Source organism: Myzus persicae, unplaced genomic scaffold (genome assembly GCF_001856785.1).
Source record: "Myzus persicae strain clone G006 unplaced genomic scaffold, MPER_G0061.0, whole genome shotgun sequence".
Lineage (NCBI taxonomy): Eukaryota > Metazoa > Arthropoda > Insecta > Hemiptera > Aphididae > Myzus > Myzus persicae.
Genome location: NW_019101352.1, coordinates 1,081,297 through 1,100,718, shown reverse-complemented (window position 1 = coordinate 1,100,718; position 19,422 = coordinate 1,081,297). Strand labels below are relative to the sequence as shown.

The following is a 19,422-nucleotide window of genomic DNA, read 5'->3' as shown; positions in this document are numbered from 1 at the left end:
TACTAATTTTGTGACGACGCTATTTAACTTTTTTCCAATTTGTTTTCACAGAATTGTTCCAAATACCTTCCTAAGTGTCACCACCTCGCCCGATTTTCACATTTTCGATTTTAAAGGGTTGAAATGGGTAAAAATAAATTGTATATCTATACATATATTTTACAGCACGGTGACCTAGCTGTAGGTTTCCATAGTGACATGCAACCATAACTTTTTGTCCGTCTAACTAAGTGTTTGATCGGAGTGTAAATATGAATTGTTCCGACAAGTAAAATTTTACAATCTATCTATATCTATCTAGGTATATAAAAATAAATCCCTATTTCCCTTAGTCGAGGCATCACGCTTATAACTTATCATTTAAAACAGTTCCATCCATCTTATATCTATGATATAAAACGGTTAAAATGTATAATTTCTTGGTGTTCATTTCACAGTAGAATCAATCGGAAGGTTAATTTTTTTGATGAGTGTTTGTTCATCAGGTTAGCTTAAGCAATCACGCTTAAAATTTTAAAGAAACTTAAATCACCCGCGGGCCGCCTTGCCATATAATATGTGTATAGGTATACAATTCGAATGTCTTTTTTAATTAATAACTAATTTTCCGCTCAACTTTCTCAATTTTTTAGTAGAACTTGGTTTTTTTTTAATTTTTTGGTTACCATTGGTTAATCGGGCAGATCTGGTTTAAGAATGCTTCAAATGTTCAAATGGAATTTTAGTACATCGCCTGACAAGGTGGCTGTCGGCTGAGTTACACTTATAGTCGCTCATCGACGTGTACACAATCAAAATAATTAACTATACAAATTATAATTATAACTATAGAATTAATTTTTAATAACAATATGTGTATAGAATCATTTGTAAATATTATTTTTTTTTTTGAAAGGATTTTTCAAAATTAGACCTCTAAAAGTTTACTTCCGTAAAAGGGGAGTTTTTTATATAGTTATATAATACGCGGACAAAGCTGTGACGGGGCAGCTAGTATATTATCAGACATACATGTAATTTGAAGTATAGTAGGTATTATCAGGATCTGTAGAATTATTAAAAAAAATTGAGAAATAATACATCTGGGGGCTAGGCCTCTAGCCCTCCCCCTGGATCCGTCCCTGTGCAGATTGCAGGGAATCTAATAATCAAGCATTTAATACATATATGGTCAGCATGTCAGTTGAAACCACTTGAAATGTAAGGGGCACAACCACACACCCTGGCTCCCTATCCCTCCAAATGTTGCCTCTGTTACCTGTGCTTAAACCTACATAGTATATTTTAAAAATATTTTCTTGAAATTTCCAGCCACTGTGTAGGAAGAAGAAGGGCTATAGGTTAGGTATTACTTAATATTATTTTACTCTCAGGTCCCTCCTATTTATTCATACACATAAACGAATTGTCGTTCGTAGATATTACGATACTACGATCCGTAGTATAGTCTGGTAGTGCGATTACCATTTTAGATTTTACACACGATCCGCACAATAACAATCTACTGATATTCAATGATAGACGCGTACAACACGACAACGGACGATCCACCAGGACATGAAGGTCATCGAAAGATAATGTACTTTTCCCGGAACTGACGACTATAAACTTCGGTTTTATCCGAGTCCGGTATTTTATTATGGTGGGCCTGCTACCACGGTTGTGTACGATGGTGCCTATAGACTGGCTGCGCGCATGCGCTCAGTCGACGAGGCGCCGATACGTCATGGTATCTCCCGATCTCCGTGACGTGACGTTTTCGGTATCGTCAACCGTCGCGGGAACGCGCCAACAGGCCGATCCCCGGGCAACACGGCGCGTCAAACCAGACTTAAGTATTCACTATTCACATTTCACTATTCAGTACGCCAACGACCGTCTGACCGCGCAGATATAAATTCACGTCGTCTCGTTCGACAATTAATTAGATCCGAAGAAGAGTGTTAGAATATCGTTCAACCGATCGTTTTTCAACACTCCTGTCGGCCTTATTTCGCCTAAGTTTTCCTTTTTCCGGTCGGTACTTATCCATAAATCGCGACATTGCGTATTAATTTACTATAATAATATTATACAATATAATATCTACAGCAACGCGTCGATCGATCATATCAGCACAATCGAAAACGTGTTCGTGTAATATTTTTGGTATAACTCATTATTATAACATAATCTATAGTGCCAACGACAGTCGCCTGAAGTACACAAAACGTTTCGATTTTTAAGAATTTTAAAGCGGCACGTTGGTCGACACGTCAGCGCGGCAACTGAAATTTAAAAATAAAAACAAAGTGTCGTAGTCAAATTTCGTCCATTGTTTTCGTTTCGGAGTTAAATGTGAGTATTCCATAGTAATGTACATACTATTATTATGAATTATGATGTGTCCAAAAAACTTAAAATAATAATTTGTACACATACGAGTATTTAGAGTAAACAATTCCTTGCTTAAGATTTCCATTGCAATCGTTTCATTAAGATTTATGTAAACACATACTCATAATTCATATACAATCACGTGGACTGCAATAGTTGGCATCCGAGTGCTCAAATATTTCTATTTTTATAGTTTACATATATTTTTTACGAAATTATTTTTATTTCTTATGATACCTATTAGACTTACCTATACAGTTGTTTGATATTTCGTCGTAACATACTAACATATATCCATGCTACATATATATTATCTGGTTAGCACTACATACATATGTATTAATTTGTTGGTAGTTGGTACATTTTAAAATTACAAATTAAATTTTATTTTGTAACACATCGCCTATGTTATAATAATATATCAATAGTACCTATGTATTTTAATCTTCAAGTATCATTACTATTTTGTGTTGAAAATTACATTAAGATATTATCAAAACTAAATCAATTGATAAAAGTAATTATAATCATTTAAATAAGCAGAAATCATATTATTAAACTTGTATTCGTGTACATTAATTGAATAGATTGATACGCATCAACCTATCATACGTAATATATGTAGTAATATTAAAAAAATATATTATTCCAGTCGAAAAAACAACTTTTTATCATTTTATATGTGGTAAAAATAAATGGCAAAAAGACCTTGATTGATTATATTTAGTGAATTCTGAGTATAGTATATAAAGTATATACATATATATTATAAGATTAGTACGTTTAAAAAATAAAATAGCTATGATTAAATTTTGAAAAAAAAAGAAAATTTAATTTTTATAGTAGTTTTTATGTATATTATACAATGCATATTATTATCAATAATACACTATAGGTTGGGGTCGGTACACGACTATATAAACTTTAGTCATAGTGGCATATTGAATAGGTAAATGCGATTTTATAGTTGTCCTACTCAGTATTCTTTCCTATTGGAGCCTTTAGAGGCAGTAAAAAATAATATACTTAATAATACGAGGAAATACATTTCTAGCTTCAAGGCTGTATTAGCGCCTAATGGCTAATATACGTGAAACATAAACATCAATTACCTTTCTCCGATGTTTATTAAAGTAATCAAATCTTATCAACAAACCGAAAACAAATAATAGGTAATTGATAGTCTTAACAAATCTTAATTCTCATACCTACAACTGTGATTGTTATTTTTCAAAAATTGAAATCTACCATTAACAGAATTTATAACGGGCATATTAAAATAACAGTAGGTATATTAGCAAATTAGTTTTGGTCTAGTTGTTCATGTGTAAACGCTCATATATTACATTATGAATTCTTTGTCTTGTTCCAAATACGATGCAATTCAAATCAATTTCATCACGCACTTTCTAAAATAGCGTACTTATATTGTAATAATTCAGTTCCTAGTTAATATTTGAAACTTATCAGATGGTGTTGACTTTTAATTTTGTATTTATTATGGTTTCCAACTATAGCAGTCTTGTAAAGATACTTTTTGAAAGTATTTAAGTTTATTTAGATACTTATTTTTATAAAAGTATCTAATAAATGCTCAGTAAAAAAAATATTTGAGTACGATTATAAATACTTTCAAAAATATTTATAGATACTTTCAAAATTTTTTATAACATTTTTTCCTTATCGACTGAATTTTTTTTTTTTTTGGCAGTTTCATGTTTTACATAATTTAACAAAATGTATCATTAGGTGTATTATACGACTGATATATTATATTCTTAATATTTATTTTTATTCCACTTGATTAAATTGAAAATATTAAATATATAAACTACGAAAACTTCTACCCGCAAAAATATATAATATTTTTATATTAGTATTTTATTTTGAATACAGATACTTTAGAAAAATGTTCAAAATACTTTGTCCATGTATATTACAAGACTGCTAACTAGTCATATTTTCGACCAGATGTAAAATGCATTATGTTACCTAGTGAAATAAACAATAATAATGTAATTAATGATAAAATAAGTATCAGCTGTGCAATGTATAATATGTACACATGTGTTATGCGCGATGAACTCGAGCATCGTGTATAAGTAGGTATATAACTATCAACAGTTTCATTAGCATAATATAAGACAACAGTAGCACCACGTAATGTGTCGTCAGTTAATCAATTAAAGAGGAGATATAAAAATATGTAAATCGAAAAAAAATTGTATAATATGGCATATACAATGAATATTATTATCATTATTTGCGTATTGACTAGATACCATACAAATTATTGTTGTGTCAGTTAATACTATTTTCTATGTAGATCGTGTTATAGAATTAATTTTGAAAATAAATGAGAAATAAAATTAATTTTCAACTTTTTAAGCATTCTACAGACATGTTAGTATTTTTCAAGGCAAAAATATAATGCAGACACATTTTGACACAAATATATTGTCCAGTTGGTACGAATTGATGGACTAAAAAATAAAGTACGCTTCTACCGTATATTTGCAATGGCCTCTGCCCAAACAAACGTGTCAAATCGTATAAAATTTGGTTTGACATTGATTCCAAAAAATAACGAAGAATGTTTTTCGCTCAATGACACGACTATTGACTAATATAACAATCATCAAAATATACTAGTATAAATTTATAGAGAATATGTCTCTACTTTAGAGGAATTCACATTTACAAGCCCAATATAACAAGTTCAGAACGTAACCTTGCATATCTCATCAGCGTTACAATGTATAAATTATAAATATAACATATCCTTCCAATATATTATACTTCCTATAATTTTAATTTTAATCGTCACAATACTTATACTTTATTATTAAAGTTGATTACAACACTCACAATAAATTTCAATTTATAAATCTCTTAGATTATTGAAAATAATAAGGTATATTATATCAGTGACGAATAATTTAATTTGCCTAATGTAAATCAAAATAAGTAATAAAATGTATCAATGTGAACAAACGTAGGTTCAAATTGTATAGTTGTGTAAAATGCTGCAACGTTCAATATTGTTTTATTAAAACTTGAAATAAATAAAACTATAGGTATTCTGTATATTTGTAGTATTTGTCATAATACCTTTAATATCTTTTGAACAGTCAAAGTAATGAAGCAATTAATGCTAAAATATAACTCAATAATTTGAGTGTAATGAGAAATGAGAGTATGAGACTGCAATTAATTATGCATTTAAAAGTCATCAATCCCACATTCCGACACATTTTGAAGTCAGCTGCTCCATACATGCAATATTACATCGATTTAGAAGGCCAGTTTTGTATACCGTAACTCCCAGTTACAGATATTCCACCAGACAAAATGTTTAAATGTACTGCGAACCATAATAATAATAATAAATAATATACTGGGAATTCCTCAGACGTAGGTATAACGAAAAACCAGATATGCAGTTGTTATAATGGTAGGAGTTATAAGGAAACATAGCGTGAACGGGTTTTTTAACATCATAAAATACAAACATAATACTACAGCTATAATCTATATAGATTATATTATAAACCAGACAGTACTGCATTTTAAGGTTGAACGAAATATTTTATAATAATGTGATCGGATTTAAAACCTAGTCACTCTACAATTAATATGTATTTACCGGATATAGGTATATATAATGTATACCTATTAGTTATTAATTAAATCCATCCCAGTCACAACGTATTGGAACACGCATTATTCACACTTTTAGAATTTGGAAAAGACTTTTTCTAGTATTTTAGAATTATTATAGAAAATTAAGTTTTAAGGAAATTTGCTTAAATTATGAACGCAAAATAAAGTACCTAACCTGTAAGGCTGTAACTTTGTAAACATTATTGTTTCGTTGATTTTATAAATTATAATGTCATGATAGAATATTTTATTATGAAAATAATGTTATACTAATATACATAAAATTAAATATTAAAACATAGGTACACCACTGTAAATTATCAGGGGCATCTGAGTTGATTGAAATCAATATAGTTATTCATTATGATATACGTAGCTACCTAAAAACAAAATTATATACTCACCTAGTTAAATTTATATTTTATTTTCATACATTACGCCAGGGTAAAATATACAATAACAATACGTCAGTACATAAGTATACAATTTCCAAACAAGATGACACGTGCATATTATATTGTTGTTGTACATTAACACCACCAACCAGACTATGCATATCCAAGGTTATTTAGCTTTATAAAAGTATAAAACCATGTCTAAATAAGTGATCTCAATTTCCGCATGTTTTTTACCTGATGCTATACGTTAACAATTAACTTCTTCGAAGAAAATCACAAATAAGACTTGAATTCAACAAATTGTAAAAGAGATTTGAACCTTAAAGTTATCAAACGCTGTATGAATGCTTTCTATCATTTGATTATCTTACTATTCAACTACAAAAAACTGAAAGAAAATATTCCAACAATTTCCATTTGATTTTAGAAATGCGGAAATGTCCTAATGCAATTACTTACTTATTAGTTATTACTAATTAGTAATTAAGTAGTTACGTTCAGTGTCGGCCTGTCCATGGTCACTGGAATACGGATATACCTGAAGCCATTGCAAGCATCATGTCTTATTTAACAAGGCCCATGAAACTTTAAGTAATTTGAGAATGTGAAATGTAAAATATTTAAATTGGGCCATATTATATTTTAAAATACACCAACCAAACAAATCAGTATGTTCTACACTTTATTGTTTAACGTGCCTAGATAGTAAATACTTGTATTAAATAGGTATTGCATTACACGTGCGTATTGGTATACGAATATATAGGGCATAAGTAGTTAATAAATGTAATTCCTAAATTATTATGTAATACATTTATAAAAATGCTATGTATTCAGAAATTATTGTGTTAGTTACGTACATTTTAGGAAATGTACCAATAATGCTTGTTATAAGTAATAACATAATATATATGTTGAACTATTTAAAAACAATGTACCCACAGATAAATCCAATAAATAAATAATATTAAAAATATTACAATGACGGTCTGTCGTTGGTAGTATTACTGATATTATAACGTTAGCGCATTCCATTGCGAATAAGTTAACTACGGTTTGTTATTAATATAAAACAACTAACAAGTGTATTCTTAAATAAGTGTGAAAAAGTATAGAAGACAAATGACAATAACATAATTATTGTATTATTAAAATCTCAAGAACATTAAGACCAAATTATTTCAATTTATTTTCAGAACAAACTAAATTTTATTCTAAAAATATGGTAAGGATCCATTAATTTATATTGGATTATAAAGATATTAAGACTCTTTGTTATTAAGACTCATAACTTACATAATATACCTAAACTGTAAATATATTACTTTTCGATCTAGGTGGGTACTTAAAAAATTGATTAATTATTCTTTAAGACTAAAACTATAAACAAGTTTATACTTTAAAATAATTTGTTATGAGTAGTATATTATAAATGTATATTACGTTTCTATTCAACAACACTTAGGTTAGTGGTTAGTGAGATCTAAATAAACAGTTTTTCAGATCCTTTTTAACTACTGCATCTCAGTCCTTTTTTATATGACAAGTTACAGGGTTCGTTTAATCGGTGTATACGATTTATCTCTGTCCAACACGGTTGTTCAGAAAATTTAATAATGTCATTTAATGTTGTAAAGGTTTAAACTATAATATAATATACCAAGTATCAGTATCACTATGTATTACCAAAATGGTTAAGTCTTTAGAATCGTTAATTCTACAAAAAATTATCCTTCGTATCATATGAATTCAAATTTCAAATAACTAACATTGTTAATTGCTTTACCATTTACCTATTAACACGCCATTATCGTGTATGGGCTAACAGCGGTCTATGAATGTAAAATAATATGAAGGCCACGCTGACCAGTTTTTCAGGATTATAATGCTTTCCGGGGTAAATGGTCAAAATAGAATGTCATCCCATTATTGTTTTGTACCCAGTAGTTGTCCTTATAAATTTATAAAATATTATGTACATTAAATGATATTATATTATAATAATAATTAGATTACACAATACATAGATTGGTATAATGTCAAATGCGCAATTTATAAAGGGATATATTTTTACATTACGTCGAGATTGAATAAAATAATTGTGTAGGTAATATTATGTGACTTGAAGGTTGTCGAAGATTTGAGTATAAACAATTAGGTATCCCAAGTATGGTTTTCTATAGATTCTAGAATACCGAGTAAAAAACTTCCCCAAAAAATTTAACATCATTATTATATCTTCATCACTCGTCATAAAATCAATAAACTTCATTCAAGTGCAAATATTCAAAACAGTGCACAAACATACATTTATAATACCTATATAATTGTATGAAATAGTATAGTATATGCATTGTGTTCTGCACAAAAAAATATCAACCAACGACCTCGTAAACCCAAATTATTATTATATTCAGTATATCAAAAATATTATGTTGTGTTATTCTAATTTATCGAAATTAAAATCGGACTCGGTTTAAAATATAAGTATATTACAATACCAACGCACATATTGAGTGTTTTGCGTCGTATATCAGAACATAACATAATAAATTATAACTAGGTATATCGTACCTACCATAACAAAGCTCACAAACAAATAAAAGTTAATTATATAGCATTTAATTTATATCTAGTATTTATATGTATACAGTTAGGAAAATAATGAAAAAAAAAACATAACAATCGTTTTTGTTTACTTTAGTTGAGAATACTAACAAGATGTCAGTTACTAGTGTCCAGACTATGAACAACCAAAGCTTGATGAACATTAATGACAAAATGCTCGATAACATGGATATAGTCAGTGATCTTGAGCAGGCAGTAACTCTAGAAGAGCTCAAAGAAGTTTTCAAATATTGTTTCCGGTATGTAGTACAACTAATTTGTAACTAGTTTTTATTTTTTTAGACACTTAAGCCAATACATTTTTATAAATAATTTTACTAATATACATTCCAAATTATGTCAAAGTTCAGTGCAATTATATTGTTTTCAAAGGCCATCGTGATGGTTGTGAATGTATTTATAAATATCATCTTTTTTATGATATTTTTGATAGTTGTTATTATGTTTATTCATAAAGCGTCGACTAAAATTAAATGTTAATAATACTATGCATAATTTGCATTAATTTCAATGTTTTAATACTATTTAAAACAGTTTTATCCTGTAATGTTACTACGGCCGTATAATATATTTAATACCTATTTTTCCATGACAAGTACAATGAAAGGAATAGGTACTTATCTAATCATGATAATATTGATATAGTTAAAAATAACTAGCCTAGGAACTTAAAAGGACTTTGTTTGTTTTCTAATATTCATTCAAAATATAGCTTAGTAATAAACTAATATATGAATCTGTTCCATAATACCCTGAGTAGTGAGTCCACAGTAATATTTTTACATATTTTGCAAATTATTTTACTTTTTTCAGTGTTAGTGAATATTTTATTATTATATTCTTATTTTAAGAGCATATTTTATATATATTTTTAAATCAGAATTTAATTTTTCTTAAATTGGTAAAAAAAAAAATATATGTATTTAAAGGCTAAAAGAGAATTCCTCTGTTTTCTTCGTCTGCAGGACATTTATTGTTGAAATTATAAACCACTGATATGATTTTATTCATTTTAAAATAAATACTTGTGCTGAAACATTTTAACTATAATAAATAAAAATAAAAAAAATAAATTTTAATCACACAATGTTATACATTTATACAACTATTAATTTTGGGTGGTATAATTAGTATTTATTAAATTATTTATAGAAAAATAGATAAAAAATAGATACGGAATTGTTGTGTTGTATTTAGACAAGCAGAAGATCCAGAGTCTGAAGATATAAATATCGATTTATATAGATTTTATTTATTTATTTAATTTTTATACATTGTGTATAAATGTAGGTACATACAACATAAATTTATAAATGTATCAATAAAAATATTTTTCCGACATTTCTGAATATTTTAAAGCGTTGTCAAAATGTTTCTGTTATTAAGACATACCTATTTTAACAGCACATTTAAATAATTGCTCATATTTTAAGGGTATATACTATATTAAGTGGTTTCTTATGGCATAAATAAATGCATATTTTAAGGTTTTTAAGGGCATGATGAAGTCCTTAGCCTTAAATTAATAAATAACTAAAATAGTTCACCGACACCCAATATTAGATATCAACAATTTCTGTTGTAAAATGTAAACAAATGGTTACTGTATAATCATATTTTTGATTGATTTTAGATGTGGAGTTAACTGGGAGCAACGTCACGTATCATTAGATTGCTTAGAATGCGGTGGATATTCCCTTGAGAGGCCGTGTCCTATTTGTGCAGGACACTGTCGAAATATTTGGAAACGTGATCTTGAAGAAGTAAGTTTTAAAAAAAATGTATGCAATTTATATTTTATTGCATTAATTTATACATGTTTAACTTTTATTTTATAGTCTCATAGAAGTGGTGAGGCGAGCTGGATGGGAGAATGTTCCTCAAAATGTAAAGAAATGGATCGTGATGTCAATCAAATATGTAATAGACTCGAAAAAGTTAAAGCTACCTTTTGAGCCGTGATAGATACATATCTTAAACACAACTGAGTACCTATTGTTAAGAATTTAGTTTAAGTGCATCACTTTTCTGATAATTGTAATTTTACTCAGTGTAACTCGGTGTCATTTCCTCGTGGTGATCGTACACTTGTTTTTGGAATGAAATGAATTCTCAAAATGATTTTTCCATGTACATAATGATTTGCTATTAATTTTCTATGAAAATTGTACATCGAATCAATATAAATTATTTACCTTCTATTATTCGTGACAGAAATTTTGGAAAAAACCTTAAGCTGTAATAAATATATATATTTATTTTGATAAAAAAATGTTTGTTATTTATATTGTTACTATTATCAATTAACTATTAGCACAAAGTAAAATATAATCGGATTAAAATTTAGTGGTGGTTTTCATCTCACTGCAAGATCTGAAGTTAGATGTATGATGGCTGATCAATGCGATCATGGTTTGCTGCACTCCCTATCATTTCAAATTAAATTCTAGTTCGTTATGACGAGTTAATAATATTTTCTTTGTATACATGAAACCAAGTCAATACTTTTCAATCAAAACTTTTTTTTTATGCGTTTCGAGTGTGAAGGCATTTGCTTTAACACTATGGTAAGTATAGGTACCTATACAAAAATCATTAATCTGTGTTTGTAAACTCGTAATTTTTGTGACTTTATAAAATGCATCTACATAATACAATATGGGTAATATAAAGAGAGTACCTAGCTATTTTATGTGGTATAGTAATGATTATGAATTGTAAGAAATATAATTTAACAAATAGGTAGTCACATCTTCTACAGATGACTGGCGCAGCTTTATTTACAGAGGTGTGGCAGGGATATTGCGCGTTTTTACTGTATTTTCATCATAGAACTAATCAAATATTAAGTCTACTGCAGTCGTTTTAATTCTATGAATCACAAACAACAAAGTTGAGACTTTTAGAAGAAAGGAAAGGAAGATATTTTTAATTAATCAATTAAAAAAATAAACTGTCAGTATTTAATTGCAACAAATGGTGGAGTCGCCTACATAAAAAAAATGACATGACAATTGAAAATAATAATTGCGTTAACTAATAAATGTATTTTATACTACCTACGTATTCGAATTTCGAGTATTAGGCGAGACAAGTAGATAAGCCACTTATACCTATCGGATAATATCATAATATTACATTTAACTGACTATAGTATTATATCAATCATGCACGAGTATTCATTAATGTACCTATAAACAAATTATAAATCCCCCCATCCATTCAATTTAACTTCGTGAATTAAAGATTAACTCGTTTACAGAAAAGAATAAATGAACTTCATATTTAAATTGCTCGACATATTTAAAGGGGTTAAACAAGATAAAACGTTTTGAATATTTTTTTTTTTTTAAATACTCTAATAAAATTCGCAGCACCAGTAGATGACGAGGAGGTCGGATATGCCCATATCCTAAGTAATAATTTATAGCAGTTCTCAACCTTGGTGTGTTATCAAATTTTTCATGCAAGGTTTTTGAAAATAATGTTCAATAGGTAGGTCAGCAGCCGCCCCCCCCCCCCCCACACATTATTTTTTTCAATTATTACCATAACTAAACTTTTAAATTTAATTTTTTTTTACATATATTATATATATTATTACTTTTATTACATCTTTTATAACTCATTTTTTGGACTCATTTAAAATTATTCGCGACCCAAAATTGGGTCGCAGTACTTTGATTGACAACCACTGAGAACTGATATAAATTTAATAATACATCATTATAATGTAAAATTAAAATTAACATAACCAAGACTTTCTAAACAGAAAAAAAAATTCACAAGAGAAATCGTGTTCTGGTCGTGGAACAGAATAAACAAAGGAATATAAAAATCATTTAAATATACATTTATATTGTGCTATTAAATTACAAATAAATACTACTGCGACGCAAAAAATGTTTCGTGAATTTCGTCCACGCGCTCTGTGCAATCGCGTCGTTCGTCGATCACAATGAGTCAAGGTCGAAGTCTAGTGTCAAGATGACAAGATTGAAGAATCGGTAAATGCAATATTATGTAAGTATGCACTACACATTACCAATATACCTACGTACATAGTGATTCACAAAAACATGATCCCCCCCCCTATCTTAAGCCCACTAACTTTAATAATAGTACCTAATGTTATAGATTCGTCTTTACCATCATTTAATAGTGGAAGGGTTATGTAGCAAAATCAACATATTTTTAAAATAAAAGCCACCTTTCCGGACCCTACCCCTCCCCCATCAGAAATTGTTTAAAAGTAGAAAAATCTTAACTATGAATATTGTGTATTGATTTTTGAGTTGAGAATTATTTTATATTTTTGTAAAAGCGGTATTAGTGACAATAATAAAGAGTTTTTATATTTTGAACGTAAAAATTATAAGTGTCCAGTAAGTATTTATCTATATAAAAAAAATGCTGGATCCCTCAAAATTGTTGCCATGAAATTATTTCCCCAATATCTTTCAAACCTATACTCAAAAAAAGTATCTATTTATAATCATTGTACAAATTGGCTATCATTTGGAAACATAATTTTATATTGCCACAGGGTACTCCTTGGATAGTACAAAAAGTATTTGAAATAATGGTCCTCAAGTACCATTAGGTACTCCATAAAGGGACCATTATAAGTACTATAGTACTTATAAATATCAAAACTCAGGATTTACACAAATTTTTAACTAATGGAGAAAATGGAGATGAGCATATTGCATGCTTTAACGGTTTAACCTTGTTTGTAAACGTCATGTCATAAGATGGCAATTGATAATAAACAACGTAGAATACGTACCTAAATCGAAAAGATTCAGCAGATCAGACGGTTAACAATCGACATAATAATATAATAATAACCTGCCAGACATGAAAACTAAACCACGTGTGGAACAAGATAATATAATCGCGAGTTCATCGAATAGTGTTTATCGACACTCAATGGCAGATCGTTTTTCGAACCAGACAGAAAGTCTGTAAATTATGTATAAATTATGTATAAACACATTATAGTATTATACTGAATGTCTGATGTCTGAAAACATAACGTATTAGTTATTTATAGCCCTGTATGCAATCTTTTAAATGTATTCAAATAAAAGTATTTAAATACTTTTTTTTTTATTCTAATACTATTTTAAATAGGTATTTTTTGAAAAAATTATTTAAATACGTATACTGAACATTTTTTTAACTCTAAAAATAGTTCATATTTGTAACAAAACAAATTTTTCCATTAAAAATCGGGCACATTTCAAGTTATGAATAATGGTTTTTCTCTTTGAATGAAATGTGATTGACCCACGTTAATTTCGAACCATTTCAAAACTGACAAATATTTGTATAATTATTATTAAAATATATTTTCATAGTATTCGAATAAGTATTCAGAATATATTTTTCCAGATGTATTTGAATATGTATTCGGAATACTTTAGGTAATACTCCTTTATTCGAATACCTATACGTATTTCGTATGCAAAATAAAAGATTTTTACAAGACTGTTTATGTATATTGCTATTGCCTATAATTGGCTACAAGTGTATTATAGATCCTATGTAAATGTGGGGTCGTATTCAGGTGGAGGACCTTTTTTGATAGGATAATGGGTGACTATCAATTATTGCACCGTATATCAAAAGTCGGCAAATGTTCAATTAATTTCTAATATACTTCTGTTATACTTCTGACTTCAGTTCCTGACAGTGAGTTATTTATACCTACCTATCTATAACTTTATAGGGAGATTTGAGGTTAAATCTGACTAATTTGAAGCCAAATATTGAAAATGTACTATCAAAGCATCAGTCTCACTCTCCCCATTAAAGATATAATTTTTTAACACTAACCTTGAATTTTTTTTCGATGTTATTACATTTAATTTGCATTTCCTATAGTTTCAATTATTAAAAAAAAATATTTGAATATTGTCATTATTAAAGATATAAAGGGATTATTAAAAATGTAAAAATGACACGTTTTTTATTTTAAAAAAATTGCGCTCCAAGATTATTTAAGTGAGTAGTTTCGGGTAAGCTATAAAAACCTCTAGATTATATTGTAAAATTCAATTTTAAGGGGTCTACGAAAATGGAAAAAATTGGCTCTTGGAAAAAAAGTTCGGGAACCTCTGATATAGACAATTAAACCAGTATAGATACTAGTTTAAATTGTTTTAAATTTTATTTACAAAATATAAAACCGTATAGACTAAGATAATGCAATGAAAAAAAAAAATTTAAGTACCCTAGGAACCTGATGATAAAATGTATTCACTTAGTATAGTTTTTACCTATTTCTAAGTAGGTATAAGTACTACATAATATTACCTAATTCCTTTAAATAATTACTATTAATAAGGACTTCTTCAACTTTTTAACTGCATTGCGGATCAACTATCGTAGAGTGTAGAGAAATTTGAAAAATTGTTTAGTAAATAAACTTAGTATTTGAAATCAACAATGTTTTACCACACTCTCGCCCCCCCCCCCCTCCCCACTTACTGCATCAATCAACATTTTTTTATAGCATTGGCGCAGCAATGCTATGGCCTATGGTGTAATGCGCTTGTTATATTTTATGAAAGTCGGAAAAAAGAAGACTGTCGATGACTGTGATCACGGCTGCAAGTGAATGTTGCAGTCATTCACTATTAGTCAGTTTTCGAACCGGTGACGGCGGTGAGTATATTATGTACAATTTAGACATTCTTTAAAATATAATTTTAATGTTTTCCACTTGTGAAAAAAAAACCGAGAATACAATGACAATGATATTTGATAATGATTGTGTTGTTGAAAAAACCAAAAAAAAGTTGCTACCTACGCATTTATATTATAAATTATATACAATAATAGTTATTACACCACTTATAGGTACCTACGACCTACCTACCTATACCTATATACTTATTGTAATACTATTCCTATGTATGGCTAAATTATTTTTAATTTTTTTGGATCACAGTGTGGTGCTGCTGTGCAGTATGATTATGAATTATGATAATAGGTTCGCATTGTTAATCGTGTCGGCTATGTTTATTATTCGCGTGGCACGATGGTGTAGGTATGGGATATATAGGTTCACAAAAATGTGTGTACACCGCATACACTTTATTATATTATACAGTCGCCAGTTGGGTCATGGTTTTAAAATAATATACTGATGTCATGGACTACCTATACATTATGTAGTTAGTGCGATCAGTGGTGTGTGATGTTGCCGATGTTGGACTGTTTAAGTGTATTATTATACTAAGGAAAACGTGTTGTCACCACAGTCCGAATCGATTCACGATTGTATCGTATATATAAGTATATTGTTATTTGTTAAGTATTATATATTTACCAATTGCACAATGGTTAAAAATAAGCAGGTACTAGGTACTTGGAAAATGTTAAGTAGATATATTTATACATTATTATTTATTAATATTATAATATGTCTGCTGATATACCGAAACGAAAAACATTTCTCAATTCATCCGACTTACTTATAGCCAAATAGAATGAAACCGGACGGTATATTCGACAATTTGAAGTTTTAAATCCTAATAGATAAAAAAGAATTACCTAACAATAGTTTTTTTTAAGTGTGGGTATGGCATCACAACTGAGGCGCTGAGACCGCGAAAGTCTTACTTCCTGCACCTCAGTAATATCGTTTGTTCTACCTACAATTATGCAGGAAATGTATGCAAAATCATAATATAAATGTAGAATAATAATACATGTGAACCCATAGGTACGAAAGTGGGGCCGGGGCACGGCTATACATAAAAAAAAATATATTATATGCTTAAAATAATCGACAAATAACTACATATATAAACTATAATCATAAAAAGTTAAGACCTAAGACCCTAAATGCGATTCACGTTCTTCTTTTAAGAGGCAATGTATTCATCACAAGTGTCGAATCCATAATTAATTTGGTTTGGTAGGTAGGTTTTATATATCAATATAATATGCAGGGTGTAACGGAAAAAATAAAAAATATTAGTTAGGACAAAAGTTTCATTTACCAGATCTTCCTGTTGATTACTGGTATTTTGCCCGAATCAAAATTCCCGAATGAATTTTTTCCCGAATGGTATTTTTCTCGAAAGTCCGAAAACCCGAAACCTTTAATCCCGAACACCTTTATCCCGAATCAAAATTCCCGAATGAACTTTTTCCCAAATGGTATTTTACTCAAAAATCCGAAAATCCGAATATAAATTATAATACATATAAAAATAAAAATGAATTAATTAAAGTAATATTGTAGTGATACATATTAATTGACCAATAAAAAAAAAATACAAAATAATTTCACAAAACAATATTATGCGCAATTGCCTTCAGAAAATCTAATTTTTAGTATGTATTAAAGTTAGCAGTAATGGCCATAAATCGCATCTGAATGTCTCGCCATTTTCTTTTTGGCTGAGCTCTCACTTTTCGCTCTAGACTCAGCTCTGAGATAATTAACTCTACATCAGCTTGTTCTTTTTGGAACTCACCGAGAGCAGAGTAAAGGCGAGGATGATGTTTTCCAATGACGAGGTGGAAGCGATTGTGCCACCCCTCGCTTACGTTGTTGGTCTTATGCGAACCAGTCAGAGCTGCTTGGTGCTGATTCCAAATGTCTGGCGGATAACGTGGGATGAATCCCTTGCCTTCTTCCTCGAGCTATTACTCCAAGAACATATTTTTTTTCAAAATATTCAGTTATTGGTGATAGAGCTTCAGGCGCACATTTTTCAAGAGAGAAAAAATGCGGGAAACTTCAGTCAAAGGCACGAATGCCAACGCCATCATATGTATCATAAATCAATTGAGTGTTCGTGTGGCAAAGATAGAAATAGTATATATTATATATATGTCGTTGTAACGACGGTAAATTGCGATAAAGGTAAAATACCCATACTTTTTTGTAAATACTATCTTTATCTTATATACTATATAGGTATAAAATTTAATACATAGAAAATACACCAGTAAATAAAATATTTTTTAAATTTTTAAATTTTTTATTTCGGGAACAATAACCGTCGGGAAAAAGGTGTTCGGGAAAACAGGTTTCGGGTTTTCGGACTTTCGGGCTATATACTATTCGGGAAAAAATTCATTCAGGAATTTAAATTCGTGAAAAACGGCGGGTATCCTTCCTGTTACACCCTGTATGATGTGAGAATTCAAATCAAATTTGGACTTCAAGATAAATATATATATAATATATATACATATAATACTATACATACAATAAATACCATTTATAATAGGTATATTTAGTATTTTTTTCAGTACTATTCTACCGAAATGTCTTCTATAATAATTTGTGCATACAGGTTTTGCTAGATAAACAATATTATTATACAGTGACGATTCGGTGAAAAACACACTTCAGACGATTAATATTATTATATTGTGTAAGGGCGTGTTCTTTCGCTTCCTTTAGTTTGGAGTTCTCGTAGGCACAATAAGGGCGTAACTATAGGGTTCAACACGATGTGTGTCTTTTTATAAATGTCACTATCACGAGCCAATGAAGTAAGTCAATCTTAAAAATTCTCAACCCGAAATTCCATATACCCTTTATCACTATTATTTTACAGGTTTTCTTTAAATAATAATAAAATTACTGATACAAATGTATTTACTTGTGATATATGGATAGTAAAAAAAACTATTTAACAATGAACAATTTTTTTTTGAGAGAGGCGGGTACACATTTTAGTAAGGAGAACATCAAATACAAAGCGTTTTTAGGTCTCTAAACATACGTTTAAATATCCCGTTGTGACCATCGGTCAGTCCGTCCATCCATCCGTTAGTTACTGTAAAAAGTTAGATTATAGTACGTACTACATCGTGCTACATAGTTACGATTGTTGATATTAAGATACCTTACTTATTTACTGTCAGTAGTTACTGTACATAGTTACGAAATACAACTGTTTGTATTAAGATATTTAAATACGCTTATTGTTGATATTAAGATAATTAGGTACTTACCTATCTAAGTATTTAATATAGCTTTAATATAGATTCATACTAGCCAAAATATTAGGGTTACAAAATTCTGTTTAAATTGTATTTGGAATAATTATATAGTTACAAAATACGTTTAGAAAAAGAAAGCTTAGTACGCTTGCGGAGTGAGCTTTCCTAACTTGTTTGATTTTGATATTTACGTACAGTTTATATTATTTATAGGAAAAAGCAAAAAAAAACATTTGGTAGCTCTTGACATTCATTTCTCACTGAACTTTAACAAATTACTGACATCATTCAAATTACATCGAATTAAATTTTTTGTAGTAAATACACTTATAGTAATACTTCGTACGTAATTATAGTAAATCTATTTTGAATGTTGTAG

General features: G+C 29.0%; 1 protein-coding gene across 3 annotated transcripts in view; it reads left to right on the top strand.

Moving 5' to 3' along the window:
- The window catches only part of LOC111028728 (protein pinocchio), a 34,698-nt gene extending 23,361 nt beyond the window's left edge, over positions 1 to 11,337 (top strand). For 2 of the 3 annotated variants that reach the window (XM_022307466.1, XM_022307467.1), the window contains exons 3-5: positions 9,142 to 9,304; positions 10,699 to 10,828; positions 10,904 to 11,020. In XM_022307466.1, coding sequence (XP_022163158.1) covers positions 9,142 to 9,304; positions 10,699 to 10,828; positions 10,904 to 11,020 — 410 coding nt within the window. Of the gene's footprint in view, positions 1 to 9,141; positions 9,305 to 10,698; positions 10,829 to 10,903 lie in introns of all 3 variants that reach the window. The other variant, XM_022307468.1, reaches the window with a different exon arrangement.
- Positions 11,338 to 19,422: the final 8,085 nt, after the last annotated feature.